The sequence below is a fragment of the Motacilla alba genome, chromosome 22 (assembly GCF_015832195.1).
Source record: "Motacilla alba alba isolate MOTALB_02 chromosome 22, Motacilla_alba_V1.0_pri, whole genome shotgun sequence".
NCBI classification, from domain to species: Eukaryota; Metazoa; Chordata; class Aves; order Passeriformes; family Motacillidae; genus Motacilla; species Motacilla alba.
Genome location: NC_052037.1, coordinates 145,623 through 162,550, shown reverse-complemented (window position 1 = coordinate 162,550; position 16,928 = coordinate 145,623). Strand labels below are relative to the sequence as shown.

Genomic DNA, 16,928 nt, shown 5'->3' with positions numbered 1-16,928 from the left:
TTGGGGGCCAAAATGGGATTGGGGGGATAATATGGGATTGGGGGGCAAAATGGGATTGGGGGATAATATGGGATTGGGGGGATAATATGGGATTGGGGGCAAAATGGGATTGAGGGGATAATATGGGATTGGGGGGCAAAATGGGACCGGGGGATAATATGGGATTAGGGGGCAAAATAGGACGGGGGGATAATATGGGATTGGGGGCAAAATGGGATTGAGGGGATAATATGGGATTGGGGACCAAAATGGGATTGGGGGGATAATATGGGATTGAGAGGGTTAAGGTGGGATTCAGGGGTAAAATGGAATGGGGTGGGAACGGGGTGATATGGGATGGGTGGGAAAGGGTTAAAATGGAATTCAGGGGGGTAAAATGGGATGGGGTGGGATGGGAAGGATGGAGCGGGGCAGGAGGGGGGAGGAGATGGAATTGGAGGGGTAAAATGGGACGGGAAGGTGGGGGTGGGATGGGATGGGATGGGATGGGATGGGAAGCAGGGGTAATATGGGGTGGGGAGGATGGGGTGTGATGGGGCAGGAGTGGGGGTTCATATGGAATTGGGAGGGTAAGGTCACGGGGGGGGGTTTAGGATGGGATGAGGTGGGAGATCAACGTGAGAGGGGCAAGTGCAGGCCCAGCTGTGCCCAGGGGGTCAGTGCCCCCATCCCCGCTCCCTGCCCAGGGGGTCAGTGCCCCCCATCGCTGCCCAGGTGATCAGTGCCCCCATCCCCGCTCCCTGCCCAGGGGGTCAGTGCCCCCCATCCCCGCTCCCTGCCCCGGGGCTGGTGGCATCCAGGGAGCTTTGGCTCCACGATGACAGCCCTGTCACCCCCCAGGACAGGGTGGGGCTCACCCAGTGCCCCCCACGCGCTGCAGCCACGCCCAGGGACCCCAAGGCCTTGCAGGGCCCAGCAGAGGTGGCAGAGCCAGACTGACACGGGGGAAAAGAGGCTTTATTCCAGGTTTTTTCCCCCAGGACACGTGTCCTGCTCCCACCAGCGTGTCCACAGAGCTGGGGGACGCACCCCAGCCCCCCACACACCCCGAGATCCCCGTTTGGCACTGGGGGCAGCCGCTGGTGTGGGGACACGGCCGGACACCTGCGGGGCTGGCAGGAGCTGGGAGCCGGCTCTGGATCCCTCGGGATCCCTCGGGACCGGGATCACAGCACGGGATCGGGATCGCTGCCCGAGCCCCCTCCCCACGTCCCAAAGGCACATCTGGAGGGGCTGAGGGTCCGTCCCGAGGCTGGGGGGCCGCGAGCCCCCGGGCTACCGGTGCCTGTGCTCCAGGAGAGCCTCGAAATCCGGGGAGCAGACGAGCTTGTGGCGCACGTGGCCCAGCACGATCATCTCCCCCGTGCGGTTGTCCCCGATGCCGACGGACACCAGCTCCTGTTCCCGGGGCAGAAACAGCCCTGAGCAGCCCTGCGCCACAGGAACCCCTGCGAGATGCCACTGCTCCCAGAGGGGACCAGCAGGACCCTTCCCCACGGTCACCAAGAGCCACCACGGCCCCCTGGGGGGTTATTTTGGGGTGAAACGCCCCAAATCGGGTGCCAGCGGCCCTTCCATACCTGCAGGAAGGAGCAGGGCGTGCCCATGGTCACGTCCAGGGTGACCTTGCCCAGCACCAGCTGCACTTTTCCTGACTTCCGGATGAGCAGCTTCCCCACCTGGCCCTCGGGGAGGTCGGCCAGGGTGCAGATGTTCTCTGCCTGCTTCGCCTCCTGCCACGGCACAGCGGGACCGGGATCAGCCCTGGGACTAGGATCAGCCCTGGGACCGGGATCAGCCCTGGGACCGGGATCAGCCCCCTGGGACCGGGATCAGCCCTGCGACTGGGATCAGCCCTGGGACTGGGATCAGCCCTGGGACCGGGATCAGCCCTGGGACCAGGATCAGCCCTGGGACTGGAATCAATCCCCTGGGACCGGGATCAGCCCTGGGACTGGGATCAGCCCTGGGACCGGGATCAGCCCCCTGGGACCGGGATCAGCCCCCTGGGAACGGGATCAGCCCTGGGACTGGGATCAGCCCTGGGACCGGGATCAGCCCCTGGGACCGGGATATCAGCCCCCTGGGATTGGGATCAGCCCCCTGGGATTGGGATCAGCCCCGGGACTGGGATCAGCCCCCTGGGACCGAGATCAGCCCTGGGATTGGGATCAGCCCTGGGACCGGGATCAGCCCCTGGGACCGGGATCAGCCCTGGGACCGGGATCAGCCCCCTGGGACCGGGATCAGCCCTGGGACCGGGATCAGCCCCTGGGACCGGGATCAGCCCTGGGACCGGGATCAGCCCTGGGACCGGGATCAGCCCTGGGGACCGGGATCAGCCCCCTGGGAACGGGATCAGCCCTGGGACCGGGATCAGCCCCTGGGATTGGGATCAGCCCTGGGACCGGGATCAGCCCTGGGACCGGGATCAGCCCCTGGGACCGGGATCAGCCCTGGGACCGGGATCAGCCCTGGGACCGGGATCAGCCCCTGGGATTGGGATCAGCCCTGGGACCGGGATCAGCCCTGGGACCGGGATCAGCCCCCTGGGAACGGGATCAGCCCTGCGACTGGGATCAGCCCTGCGACTGGGATCAGCCCTGGGACCGGGATCAGCCCCCTGGGAACGGGATCAGCCCCCTGGGAACGGGATCAGCCCCCTGGGAACGGGATCAGCCCCCTGGGACTGGGATCAGCCCCCTGGGAACGGGATCAGCCCCCTGGGAACGGGATCAGCCCCTGGGTCCGGGATCAGCCCTGGGACCGGGATCAGCCCTGGGACCGGGATCAGCCCTGGGACCGGGATCAGCCCTGGGACTGGAATCAATCCCCTGGGACCGGGATCAGCCTCCTGAGACTGGGATCAGCCCTGGGATTGGGATCAGCCCTGGGGACCGGGATCAGCCCCCTGGGACCGGGATCAGCCCCTGGGACTGGGATCAGGCCCTGGGACCGGGATCAGCCCCCTGGGACCGGGATCAGCCCCTGGGACCAGGATCAGGCCCTGGGACCGGGATCAGCCCTGGGATTGGGATCAGCCCCCTGGGACCGGGATCAGCCCCCTGGGACTGGGATCAGCCCCCTGGGACCGGGATCAGCCCCCTGGGACTGGGATCAGCCCCCTGGGACCGAGATCAGCCCTGGGACCGGGATCAGCCCCCTGGGACCGGGATCAGCCCTGGGACCGGGATCAGCCCTGGGACTGGGATCAGCCCTGGGACCGGGATCAGCCCTGGGACTGGGATCAGACCCCTGGGACCGGGATCAGCCCCCTGGGACCGGGATCAGCCCTGGGACTGGGATCAGCCCTGGGACCGGGATCAGCCCTGGGATTGGGATCAGCCCCTGGGACCGGGATCAGCCCCCTGGGATTGGGATCAGCCCTGGGACTGGGATCAGCCCCCTGGGACCGAGATCAGCCCTGGGACCGGGATCAGCCCCCTGGGACCGGGATCAGCCCCCTGGGATTGGGATCAGCCCCCTGGGACCGGGATCAGCCCCCTGGGACTGGGATCAGCCCTGGGATTGGGATCAGCCCTGGGACTGGGATCAGCCCCCTGGGACCGGGATCAGCCTCCTGAGACTGGGATCAGCCCTGGGATTGGGATCAGCCCTGGGACTGGATCACTCCATGGGACTGGGATCACCCTACAGGATTGTGGGGGACAGCACCATGGGATGAGGGGACAGCACAGGATTGGAGGAGAAAAACCACCACGAGATAGGGGGAGGACACCATGGAATGGGGGGGACATCATGGGATAGCAGGGAGGTCACCATGGGACTGGGGAATATGACACCACGGGATGAGGGGGAGACACCATGGGATGTGGGGGAAAGGCCACCATGGGATGTGGGGACAGTGACACCATGGGATGGAGGGACATCATGGGATGGATTGGAAAGGACACCATGGGATGGAGGGACATCGTGGGATGTGATGGGAAGGACACCACAGGATGGGCTGGAAAGGCTGCCATGGGATGGAGGGACAGTGACACCATGGAATGGAGGGACACCACAGGATGGGCTGGAAAGGCTGCCATGGGATGGAGGGACAGTGACACCATGGAATGGAGGGACACCACAGGATGGGGTGGAAAGGACACCATGGGATGGGGGAACACCCTCATGGGCTTGGGGGAGACACCACAGAAGGGGAGGGGACGAGGGGGCACCCCCACCGTGGCCCTACCTGGCTCTTCTCCTGCTTCACCAGCAGCACCTGCCCGTCCTCGCTGTGCAGCTCGGCCTTGCTGGGTTTGGAGTCGTGGCTGGGGGGCTGCCCGGGCAGGGTGTCCGGGAGCTGCAGGAACAGCAGCTCCTCCTCCTGAGCCAGGCTCAGCCTCTGCAGCAGCTCTGCCGCCGACACGTCCCGCGGGAAGCCGGGGGGGCCCTTGGGCTGGGCCGGCTTGGGATCCTCCTCGCACGGCTCTTCCTTCACTGCAGAGGGGGTGCGTGGGCACGGGGCAGAGGGGGACACCCCCAGCTTGTCCCTGCTGTGTCCCCAGCCCAGCCCACCTTTCACCGCTGGCGGGTCCAGCTCCATCTTCTCCTCCTTGGATGCGGGGAGCCATGGCTGCGCGTCCTCCTGCTCCGCCGCCTCCTCCTTGAAGAGCCACCCCGAGTGCGCCAGGGGCAGCTGCACCGGCTTGTTCCGGATGTCGTTCTTCAGCCCCGGGTCATCCAGGAACTGCGGGGACAGGCAGGGGACACTCAGCCTCACCCTGGGGGCACAGGGGACACTCAGCACCACCCGGGGCACTGGGGACATTCAGCACTGCCCTGGGGGCACAGGGGACACTCAGCACTGCCCTAGGGCACAGGTGACACTCAGCACTGCCCTGGGGGCACAGGGGACACTCAGCACCACCCGGGGCACTGGGGACATTCAGCACTGCCCTGGGGGCACAGGGGACACTCAGCACTGCCCTAGGGCACTGGGAACATTCAGCACTGCCCTGGGGGCACAGGGGACACTCAGCACTGCCCTGGGGGCACAGGGGACACTCAGCACCCCCCAGTGGCACAGGGGACACTCAGCACTGCCCTGGAGGCACAGGGGACACTCAGCACTGCCCCAGTGGCACAGGGGACACTCAGCACTGCTCGGGTGACATAAGGGACACTCAGCACCACTGCAGAGACACAAGGGACACTCAGCACTGCCTGGGTGATAAGAGGGACACTCAGCCCTGCCATGGTGGCACAGGGGACATGCAGCACTGCCATGGTGGCACAGGGGACACTCAGCACTGCCCGGTGGCACAGGGCACACTCAGCCCTGCCATGGTGGCACAGGGGACACGCAGCACTGCCCGGGTGACAAAAGGGACACTCAGCACCCCCCGGTGGCACCAAAGCCACCCCTTCCATGCCCACTGACATCGTCCTTCTGCAGCATCCTCAGGATCTGCTTGGTCTCCTCGTCCGTCTCCCTCTTCTCCTTCTTGATGTTGATGATGTGGGAAGGGCCGAAGTCGGACACGTCCACGCTCCTGTCCCAGGAGCCTGCTGGGGACACGGGAGCAGCCCAGGGTCACCCCGAGGCGGGACACCCCAAACCACCCAGAGAGGAGCTCCCCTCACCTTTCTTCTTCATCATTTCAGCGGGGCCCTGCTCGAAGATGGAGTGGGACTGGATGACCTCGGGCCGGTTCCGGCCCCGGCCGTGCCCGTCCCGCTGCCGCTCCCGCTCCTTCTTCTCCTTCTTCACCGCCACGTCCTCGCGGGGCCTGGGGCAGAGCGGGCACAGCACCCTCACACCCCCTGTGCATCACCCCACACCACCCCACAACACCCTCACACCCCCTCCAAATCACCCCACATCATCCCCACACCACCCCACACCACCCCATATCAACCCCCACATCACCCCACACCACCCCCCAACATCACCCCAGAACACCCCACACCACCCCACATCACCCCAACATCACCCCACACCACCCCACATCACCCCAACATCACCCCAGAACACCCCACACCACCCCATATCAACCCCCACATCACCCCACACCACCCTCCACCACCCTACACCACCCCACATCACCCCACACCACCCCACATCACCCTCACACCCCCTCCGCATCACCCCACATCACCCCACATCCCCCCCAGCCCTGCCCCTGCCCCTGGCAATGCCCCGGCCCCAGCCCTGCCCCTGCTTGGGGCTTGGGGAAGGGACCTGTGCACACCACCCGAAGATGTTGGTGTGGGTATTTGGGATATTGGTGTGGATATTTGGGATATTTATATGGATATCTGAGAATTTCCATGGATATTTCAGACATTTCCATGGATATTTGGGATATTTCCATGGATATTTCAGACATTCCCATGGATAACTGGGACATTTCCACGGATATCCGAGATATTTATATGAATATTTGGGCTATTTCCATGGATATCTGAGAATTCCCATGGCTATTTGGGCTATTTCCATGGATATTTGGGATATTTCCATGGATATCTGAGAATTCCCATGGATATTTGGGCTATTCCCATGGATATTTGGGCTATTCCCATGGATATCGGGGCTATTTCCATGGATATTTGGGCTATTCCCATGGATATCTGAGAATTCCCATGGATATTTGGGCTATTCCCATGGATATTTGGGATATACCCATGGATATCTGGGGTATTTCCATGGATGTCTGAGGATTCCCATGGGTGTTTGGGCTGTTTCCATGGATATTTGGGATATTACCACGGATATTTGGGATATTCCCATGGATATCTGGGGTATTTCCACGGATATCTGAGAATTCCCATGGATATTTGGGCTATTCCCATGGATATCTGAGAATTCCCATGGATATTTGGGCTATTCCCACGGATATCTGGGATATTCCCACGGATATCTGGGGTATTTCCACGGATATCTGGGAATTCCCATGGGTGTCTGGGCTGTTTCCACGGATCACCGGGATCCCCTCCCGCAGTCCCTCCCCCGCACAGAGGCTCCAGACCCCAAACCCCCCCGTGCCCCCCGTTTCAGCCCAGCCCCCCCGTGCCAGTCCCCACTCACTCCTCCTTGATCTTCCTGCTGATGATGTTGGGGGTGAAGGTTTTCTGCGGGCAGAACAGAGAGGAGAAATCATCCCCGCCCCCCCGGGCTCTCGGCCGCACCCCAAAGCCTCTCTGGGGCCCGGTGTCACCCCGCTTCCCCTGGCGGGGACCAGCCGGGCACAATCCTTCCCGGAACACTGCTGGCTGCCACATCCTCTGAGCCCAGGGAAAGGGAGAGCAGTTCTCATCCCGCTGGGTGTTCCCGTTTGTGCTCAGGGGAAACACGGAGTGAAACCGTTCACCCGAGCACGGGGAGCGCCCCTAAACCACCGGGGCCAGGCCTGAGCGCGTGACTGGGGACTGCAGCGACAGCCAGGGACAGCGGCAGGGCGGGCAGGGACACACACACAGACAGAGACACAGACAGACACACAGACACACAGACACACACACACAGAGACACACACAGAGACACACACAGACACACACACACACACAGACACACAGACACAGACACACACACACACACAGACACACACACAGACACACAGAGACACACAGACACACACACACACACAGACACACACACACACAGACAGACACACAGACACACACACAGACACACACAGACACACAGACACACACACACACACAGACACACACACACACACAGACACACACACAGACACACACAGACACACAGACACACACACACACACACAGACACACACAGACACACACACACACAGACAGACACACAGACACACACACAGACACACACAGACACACAGACACACACACACACAGACAGACACACAGACACACACACAGACACACACAGACACACAGACACACACACACACACAGACACACAGACACAGACACACACACACAGACACACACACACACACACACAGACACACAGACACACACACACACACAGACACACAGACACAGACACACACAGACACACACAGACACACACACACACAGACAGACACACAGACACACACACAGACACACACAGACACACAGACACACACACAGACACAGACAGACACAGACACACACACAGACACACAGACACAGACACACACAGACACACACACACACAGACACACACACAGACAGACACACACACAGACACACACAGACACACAGACACAGACAGACACAGACACACACACAGACACACAGACACAGACAGACACAGACACACACACAGACACACAGACACAGACACACACAGACACACACACACACACAGACACACACGGCCTGGGCGTAATACAGAGTGTAGGGGAGAGAAATGGAGTGAAATATAATATAATATAATATAATATAATATAATATAATATAATATAATATAATATAATATAATATAATATAATATACATATTATACATAATATGATATAATACGACATAATATGGCATAATATAATATAATATATATAATATAATATGATGTAATATACAATATATATTAATATAATATAATATATAATAAATATAATATAATATAATATAATATAGTATAATGTAATGTACTATAATGTACTATAATATATAATATAATATAATATAATATAATATAATATAATATAATATAATATTATATTATATTATATTATATTATATTATATTATATTATATACTATTACATTATATTATATTATATAGTATTATATTATATAACATAATATGCTATACCATAACATAATATAACATAATATTATGTTACATTATATTATTTTATACTATACTATATTATATTATATTATTATATTATATTATATTATATAACATAATATAATACATGTTATATTTATTTGAATTATAATATATATTATAATACATATTACATATCATATTATACGACAGAATCTAGTAAAAGAGAATATATAACATTATATAATATGATATAACATAATATGATATGATATATTACATTTATCTATATTATGACATATAATATATATTATGACATATATGTTATATATAATGTAACATAATATAATATAACATACTACAATATTTAATCCGCCTTCTAATATCAATGAAATCCTCCTCACCCCCCCAGCCACGGGGGTCCCCCGGTTGGATATCGGGTGACCCCACTGAGGGGAAGGGGGGGTCTCACCTTTTTGACGCCCCCCAGGGTGAGGTCTCGGGAGCGGATGGAGGGCAGGCGGCCCGGGCTCAGGGGGGGCGCGGGGGGGCGCCGGCCCAGCACCCCCCGGGGCCCCGGGAGCCCCCCCGGCCGCAGGCTGCCCGGGGAGCCGGAGCTGCCAGAGCCCCCCTCGGCCATCCTGCGGGGAGGGGCACGCTCAGGGGGCGCGGGGGGCCCGCACCCCCAAACAGAGATCAGAACTGCACCCCCCAATAACGAACCCCCAAACAGAGATCAGAACTGCACCCCCCAATAACGAACCCCCAAACAGAGATCAGAACTGCACCCCCCAATAACGAACCCCCATACAGAGATCAGAACTGCACCCCCCAACAATGTACCCCTGCACCCCCAAACAGGGCTGGGAACTGCACCCCCCAATAATGAACCCCTGCACCCCCAAACAGGGCTGGGAACTGCACCCCCCAACAATGTACCCCTGCACCCCCAAACAGGGCTCAGGACTGCACCCCCCAATAACGAACCCCTGCACCCCCAAACAGGGCTGGGAGCTGCACCCCCCAATAACGAACCCCCAAACAGGGCTGGGAACTGCACCCCCCAATAATGAACCCCTGCACCCCCAAACAGAGATCAGAACTGCACCCCCCAATAACGAACCCCTGCACCCCCAAACAGAGGACTGCACCCCCCAATAATGAACCCCCAAACACAGCTCAGAACTGCAACCCCCCAACAATGAACCCCTGCACCCCCAAACAGAGATCAGAACTGCACCCCCCAATAATGAACCCCTGCACCCCCAAACAGCGCTGGGAACTGCACCCCCCAATAATGAACCCCCAAACAGAGCTCAGGACTGCACCCCCCAATAATGAACCCCTGCACCCCCAAACAGGGCTCAGGACTGCACCCCCCAATAACGAACCCCTGCACCCCCAAACAGGGCTCAGGACTGCACCCCCCAATAACGAACCCCTGCACCCCCAAACAGGGATCAGAACTGCACCCCCCAATAATGAACCCCTGCACCCCCAAACAGGGATCAGAACTGCACCCCCCAATAATGAACCCCTGCACCCCCAAACAGGGCTGGGAGCTGCAGCCCCCAATAACGAACCCCCAAACAGGGCTGGGAACTGCACCCCCCAATAATGAACCCCCAAACAGGGCTCAGGACTGCACCCCCCAATAACGAACCCCTGCACCCCCAAACAGGGCTCAAACCTACACCCCCCCCTCAATAATGAACCCCTGCACCCCCAAACAAGATCCCCATGACCCAGGGGCGTCGTGTTCCCCCTGCACCCCAAACAGAACCCCCTTGAACCCCCTCTTCCCAGCTTCCCAGCCCCCCCATGCACCCCAAAGAGGACCCCCTGTGCCCCTCCCCAGGGCTCCCAGCCCCCCAAACACCCCAAACAGGACCCCCTGTGCCCCTCCCCAGGGCTCTCAGCCCCCCCCTACACCCCAAACAGGACCCCCTGTGCCCCTCCCCAGGGCTCTCAGCCCCCCCTACACCCCAAACAGGACCCCCTGTGCCCCTCCCCAGGGCTCTCAGCCCCCCATACACCCCAAACAGGACCCCCTGTGCCCCTCCCCAGGGCTCCCAGCCCCCCATACACCCCAAACAGGACCCCCTGTGCCCCTCCCCAGGGCTCTCAGCCCCCCATACACCCCAAACAGGACCCCCTACGCCCCTCCCCAGGGCTCCCAGCCCCCATGCACCCCAAACAGGACCCCCTGTGCCCCTCCCCAGGGCTCTCAGCCCCCACCACCGCCCCGCTCCCCCCTCCCAAAGGCTCTCAGTCCCCCCCTTTCTCCCCAGCACCCCCTCGTCCCCACTCCCCAGGGGTTCAGACCCCCCTGACCCCTCGCAGCCCCCTCCTCACGGGCCTCACCCCCCCGGGCCCCCCTGCGCCCCCTCCCCAGCGATCTCAGCCCCTCCTTGCCCCCCTTTACCCCCCCTCACCCCTCTCCCCAGCATTCCCACCCCCTCATACACCCCCAAACAGGGCCCCCCGCTCCCCAGGGCTCTCACCCCCCTCCCCGCTCCCCTCGGGGCCCCCCGGACCCCCCGGACCCCCCGAATCCCCCCGAATCCCCCTCCCCGCCACGCCGCCCCTCACCCTGCCCGGGCAGCCACGGGCTCGCCGCCCCCACTGCGCACGCGTCACGCACGGCGCGCCCTTCCTGAGGCGACGCTGCCGCCGCCATCTTTGCTGAGGGCACGGCGGGCTTGGCAACGAGCCGCCATCTTTGTGGTTGGCATTGCCCAACCCTGCGTGAGGGCGGTGGCGCCATCTTTGTGACGGGCAGTGCCCGGCTCTCCGGACCGGGCACCGTGGGCAGAGCTGGGGGGGACATTTTTGGGGGGTCACTCAGGCCTTCATTTAACGCCCTCACGGGATTCCTGCAGTGCGAGCACCCCCTCAGGGTGCTCTGCAGCCCCACAGCCAGCCGGCACCCCCTCAGAGGGGGTTCATGCGTGGGCATTCTCTCGCAGAAATGTGGGGAGCAATGAGGTTTTTGGGGTGCTCTCCCACCCGCCCACCCGAATAAAGCCTTGTCCCTCCAAGAAGGGTGTTTATTACGTGCAAAATAAAAAGTCCGTCCGTCCGTCTGCCCCCCTTGGGCTCTGCACCCCCATTCCCGCGGGGGTCCTGTGTGGGTACCAGCATTCCCACGCACCTCCTCCATCCCATTTTTGGGGCCGGGAGGGGGTGTCCCCATTGTCCCGCAAGCGGCACAACCGGGACAGCCCCCCCCAGCCCCAAAAATGGGGGGAACAGGCAGAACCTGCCCACCACCCACCCCCAATCTGCACCCACATCCCACTCTGCCTCCATCACCTGACGCCGCACGCATCCCTCCATGCCATTGGCAGAACCGGGAGGTTTTTCCTTCCTCCCCCTTCTCTCCCAGCTCCCTGGATATCTATTTTTCCCTTTTTTTTTTTTTTTTTTTTCCTCTCCTCTCCCTCCTCTGGAGGGTGTTTGCTATTTCCGAGCTGGCTGGGAGGATCCCAGTCGCATCAGCCGCAGGCAGCGACGCGGCATCGCCGGGTACCACCTCGATCCCTCCGGCATCCTCCGTCCTTCCCGCTTGGATCAGCCCCCCCGGGGCTCTCTGTCCTGCCCTGCCGCTCCACCGGCATCCCCGCGCCTCCCGGCAGCCCCCCGGCACGGCCAGGTAAGGGCCTCACCGGCACGGCGACCCCGGAGCGGCCGCCGAACCCCGGCGGAGCTGGGGCGACGCGCCGGTGGCACGGCCGGGGGATGCTCGGAGGGCAGGGGACGCGGCGGGCACGGCGGCGCTGAGGGCTCTTAGGGGACACGAGGCGCTGGGGACACGGTGACACGATCCGGCTGGCACAATCCCGGCGCAGAATTCCTGCGCCACCGCCGGGCACGGGCACGGGGCAGCGAGGTGGCACCTTGTCCCCAGAGCGGTGACCTTCCGCCGTGCCCAAGGGCTTTGGCGGGGGGTGGCAGCGGCTTTGGGGCGCAGGGGGTCTGCGCAGATGGGGGGCACACGTGGCCGTGGGTGGCCGTGGGTGGCCGTGGGTGCCGAGTGACGGGGACACGCGCGGCTGAGCCCGGCGTGGGTGGCCGCGGGCACACGGGGGGGGCGGTGGCACGCTGGCAGCCCCGCGGTGCCACGGCTGCCCCCGCACCAAGCCGGCCTGAAGGGCGGGGGGCGCCTCACCCCCAGCCCCCCGTTCCCGTGCCGGGGACGTGACTCCGCGTCCCCCCTCCGCGGGCATCGCCCACCCCCAGCGCGCCTTCCTGGGGGCGCAGGGAAACTGAGGCACGGGCCGGGGCAAAGGCGGATCCAGCTTTTCCAGTGCCCGCGTCCAACCCTCCCCTCTCCCAGCAACTCCCTCGGCTCTCCCCTTGTTTTTCTTTCCCCACCCGGTGTTGAGCAAACCCCGAAACGCCCGCTGGCGTCGCGCCGGGGCCCCGCGGCACCCGGGGGAGCGGCCGGGGCCCCCGCACCCGACCGGGCTTGTTCCCGGCGTCCCGCTGCCTGCTGCTGCCTGCGCTGCCTATTCCTGGCTCCCGGCCGCTTTTCCACCCCGCTGCCATCTGCTCCGCCGCGGGCGGCCTTGGCAGCGCCGGCGTGGGCAGCGAGAGGGGGCTCGGCACCCCCCAAAGCCCGCGCTGTGCCCGCAGGAGCTCAGCCCCTCCGGCCATGGAGCTGCTCTCCACCCCCAAAAACATCGAGATCAACAACATCACCTGCGACTCCTTCCGCATCTCCTGGGCTATGGAGAAGGGGGACCTGGAGAGGGTCACCCACTACTTCATCGACCTCAACAAGAAGGAGAACAAGAATTCCAACAAGTTCAAGCACCGGGTGAGCCGGGGGAGGACGCGGGACCCCCTGCCCGGGGAGAGGAGACGGGGTTGGCAGGGAGGAACCGGTTCTTAGCCCTCTCTAGCGCTGAATTTGGGTCATTCCCCTCACGGGACGCGCTGGCGGAGGGGACTGGGACGGGGATCGTGGGTGACGGACCCCGCTGAGCCCCCGCGGGGGAGCCGAGCTGCTCCTGCTCCCCCTCCCCGTGCTGCGAGTCACTAATTCGGGCCGTTTTTAGCAGCGCCGTTGCCACGGTGATGCTATTTAATGTTTAATATTATTTTTTTTCTCTCCTCCCCAATAATAAGGGGTGGGGGGGTGGGGGGTGGGATATTTTTTCCCCTTCTATCTCCCGACTTCAGCATCCGCCGTTGCCACAGAAACGGCTCTGCACTGCGGAGCTGCTCCGTGGCCTCTTGACACCGCGAGATGCCACCGGGAGCGGGGGGACCCCGCGACCACCCCCGCCCCGGGGACCCTGTGTCCCCATGGCAGCAGGGACGTGTTTGGGGACAGGGGCGGGGGAGCGCTGTGGGGACAGAGCGGGGTGGGGGGGCGGCCCGAGACGTGTCACCGCGGTGTTTTGGGGGGGTCCCCGTGGATATTTTGGGGTGCGCGGTACCCGGCAGCATCCCCGCGGCGCGGGGCGGGGTGCGGGAGGACGCTGTCCCGCCTGACCCTCCCCGCTCGGCGCAGGATGTCCCCACCAAGCTGGTGGCCAAGGCGGTGCCGCTGCCCATGACGGTGCGGGGCCACTGGTTCCTGAGCCCCCGCACCGAGTACAGCGTGGCCGTGCAGACCGCGGTCAAGCAGAGCGACGGCGAGTACCTGGTGTCCGGCTGGAGCGAGACCGTGGAGTTCTGCACCGGGGGTGAGCGGGACCGCCGCGGCCCGGGGCCGGCAGGGACCATGCGCCCGGGAGCCCGGAGGGAGGATGGGGGCGATGCTGGGAGCCAGGAGGGAGGACGCGATTGATGCTCCTGGAGTCAGGAGCCGGGCCGGGGCTGGGGACTGCGCCGGGAGCCGGGAGGAGGATGGAGGCCATGCTGGGAACCGGGAGGATGAGGAGGACACGGGCAAAGGCCAGGGCTGGGAACCAGGAGGGAGGAGGGAAGCTGGGAGATGGAAGGGGGAAGAGGGCAATGCCTAGAGCTGAGAGGGAGGACGGGGATGATGCCTGGAGCTGGGAGCGGGGAGGGAGAGCAGGGGCGATCCCAGGAGCTGGGAGCAAGCAGGGGTCAGTGCTGGGAGCGGGGAGGGAGAGCAGGGGCGATCCCAGGAGCTGGGAGCGAGCAGGGGTCAGTGCTGGGAGCAGGGGGAAATCGGGGGTGATGTCGGCAGCCACGAGCAGCGAGAGAGGATGGGGGAAATGCTGGGAGCTGGGAACCCGGAGGAGGACGGGGGCGATGCCGGGAGCTGGCACAAGCCGGGCCGGTTGGAGCGGCAGCTGATGAGTGGGAGGCAGGAGGTGCGGGGAGCTGCGGGCAGGGATGGGCTGCTGGAGGGGGATGGAGACGCCCTGATGTCCCCGTGCCTGTCCCCAGACTACGCCAAGGAGCACCTAGCCCAGCTGCAGGAGAAAGCGGAGCTGATCGCCGGCCGCATGCTGCGCTTCTCCGTCTTCTACCGCAACCAGCACAAGGAGTATTTCCAGCACGTCAGGTACCCCCAGCCCCGTTCCCCACGCTCCCCGCTCCCAGAGCGCATTCCCTGACCCTGCCTGTGCCTGTCTGTGTGTCCCTCCTCCTCCTCCTCCGCCTCGTGGCAGGATGCACTGCGGGAACGTGATGAAGCCGTCGCTGAAGGACAACAGCGGGAGCCACGGCTCGCCCACCAGCGGGATGCTGCACGGCATCTTCTTCAGCTGCAACACCGAGTTCAACACCGGGCAGCCCCCGCAGGACTCGCCCTACGGCCGGTACCGCTTCCAAATCCCGGCGCAGCGCCTCTTCAACCCCAACACCAACCTCTACTTCGCGGACTTCTACTGCATGTACACCGCCTACCACTACGTCGTGCTGGTCCTGGCGCCCAAGGGCTCCTCCGGGGATCTCTTCTGCCGGGAGCGCCTTCCCCAGCTGGACATTTCCTCCAACAAGTTCCTGACGTGCTGCGTGGAGGAGGGCGAGCTGGTGTACCGCCACGCCCAGGACAGCATCCTGGAGGTCATTTACACGGAGCCGGTGGACCTGAGCCTCGGCGTGCTGGGGGAGATCAGCGGCCACCAGCTCATGAGCCTCTCCACCGCCAACGCCAAAAAGGACCCCAGCTGCAAGACGTGCAACATCAGCGTGGGGCGCTAAGGGGCCGAGGCGGGCAGGGCCGGGCAGGGCGACGGGCGCTGCTGGCCGCGGGGGCTTCTCCCACGGACGCCGGTGGGTGGAGGACACGGGTGGGCTCGGGGGGTCCGGGCGGTGCCCCGAGGAAGGAGCCGGCGGGACGCCGGTTCGGCAAGGAGGCAGAGCCCGCGCCGCTGCGCGCCCCGAGGGAGGAAGCCTTCATCTCCTGGACTGGCCGAGCGGCAGCGCCCTCGCCGGCGTGAGCCCCGCGCTCTGCCCCGCTCCGCGCAGCCGCTGCGGGACCCCCTTCCCCTCCGCCCGCGTCCCCCCGCCCCAGGTTCACGCAGCGCCCAGGGAGCCCCGGCCCTGCCAGCCGGGACTGGGGCTCCCCGGCCACCCCGGGGGGTTCAGGGAGATATTGGAAGCACCCCCCGGTTTCGAACTGCTCCGGGGGACGGGGGGTGCTCAGACTGGGACCCTCGCCCCCGCCGGCGCGGGGCTGCAGTGGCGTGGGGGACCCTGGGCGTGCCCCCGTGTCCTGACCCCCTCTGCTCTGCCGTCCCGCACCGCCCGAGACCCCGGCCCCGCGGCCCCGGAGGCAGCCGGAGGAGCCGGGGAAGGGGAGAACGGAGCTGAACCCCCCTCCCCGTGTCCCCCAACCCGCCGCCCCCCGCATGAGCCGTCGGCAGCATGGCGCTTGCGTGCGGCCCCCCCGGGGTGCCCGCCCCCCGTCTCTGTGTCCCCCCTGCACGCTGTACAACACCGGCTCCCCCTCCCCGAGCATCCCTGTGCTGTGCTGGAGGTGTTTCAATAAACTCTGTGCGGTCGCCACCGGCCGTGTCACGCGCCTCTGTCCCCCACGGGACCCCAAGAAGTGGCTCAGACCCCCCCCCCCCCCCCTTCCGCACCGATCCGGGGAAGGGGGAATGGGACTGGGAGGGGACAAGGTGGCCCTGGCCAGCTCTGAGAAAAGTTCAGGTTGGAAGGGGCTTCCTGCAGATCGCCAGGTCCATCCCACCTGCCCAGGCAGGGTCACCTGGATCAGGTGACTTAGGAACTTAGGAGCACGTCCAAGCGGGTTTGGAATGTCGCCAGAGAGGGGGACTCCACCCTTCCCTGGGGCTGTCCCAGTGCTCT

At 62.8% G+C, this 16,928-nt stretch overlaps 3 protein-coding genes across 4 annotated transcripts; 1 reads left to right on the top strand and 2 right to left on the bottom strand.

Annotated features, from left to right (window-relative positions):
* Positions 1-936: 936 nt before the first annotated feature.
* On the bottom strand, positions 937-11,435 carry POLR3D (RNA polymerase III subunit D). 2 transcript variants are annotated; one of them, XM_038160295.1, is made up of 9 exons: positions 11,280-11,435; positions 9,160-9,328; positions 7,037-7,080; positions 5,593-5,738; positions 5,390-5,517; positions 4,525-4,696; positions 4,199-4,446; positions 1,581-1,733; positions 937-1,398 (listed from the first exon to the last, which is right to left on the bottom strand). In XM_038160295.1, exons 2-9 carry the CDS (start codon positions 9,325-9,327, stop codon positions 1,276-1,278), a joined length of 1,182 nt encoding a protein of 393 aa, XP_038016223.1. In that variant the 5' UTR covers position 9,328; positions 11,280-11,435; the 3' UTR covers positions 937-1,275. The 2 variants fall into 2 exon arrangements, with proteins under 2 accessions (XP_038016223.1, XP_038016224.1); XM_038160296.1 differs by having other exon boundaries at positions 5,390-5,514.
* Positions 11,436-12,109: 674 nt separating this feature from the next.
* On the top strand, positions 12,110-16,622 carry LOC119710914 (phytanoyl-CoA 2-hydroxylase interacting protein). Its single transcript, XM_038160448.1, has 5 exons — positions 12,110-12,342; positions 13,326-13,509; positions 14,209-14,383; positions 15,057-15,174; positions 15,281-16,622. The coding sequence occupies exons 2-5, from the start codon at positions 13,345-13,347 to the stop codon at positions 15,813-15,815; spliced, it is 993 nt and encodes a 330-aa protein (XP_038016376.1). The 5' UTR covers positions 12,110-12,342; positions 13,326-13,344; the 3' UTR covers positions 15,816-16,622.
* Positions 12,352-13,302, bottom strand: LOC119710754 (collagen alpha-1(I) chain-like; the record flags this gene model as incomplete). Its single annotated transcript, XM_038160155.1, has 1 exon — positions 12,352-13,302. A coding segment is annotated over one exon (951 nt), but the record flags the coding sequence as incomplete, so codon positions are not given.
* Positions 16,623-16,928: the final 306 nt, after the last annotated feature.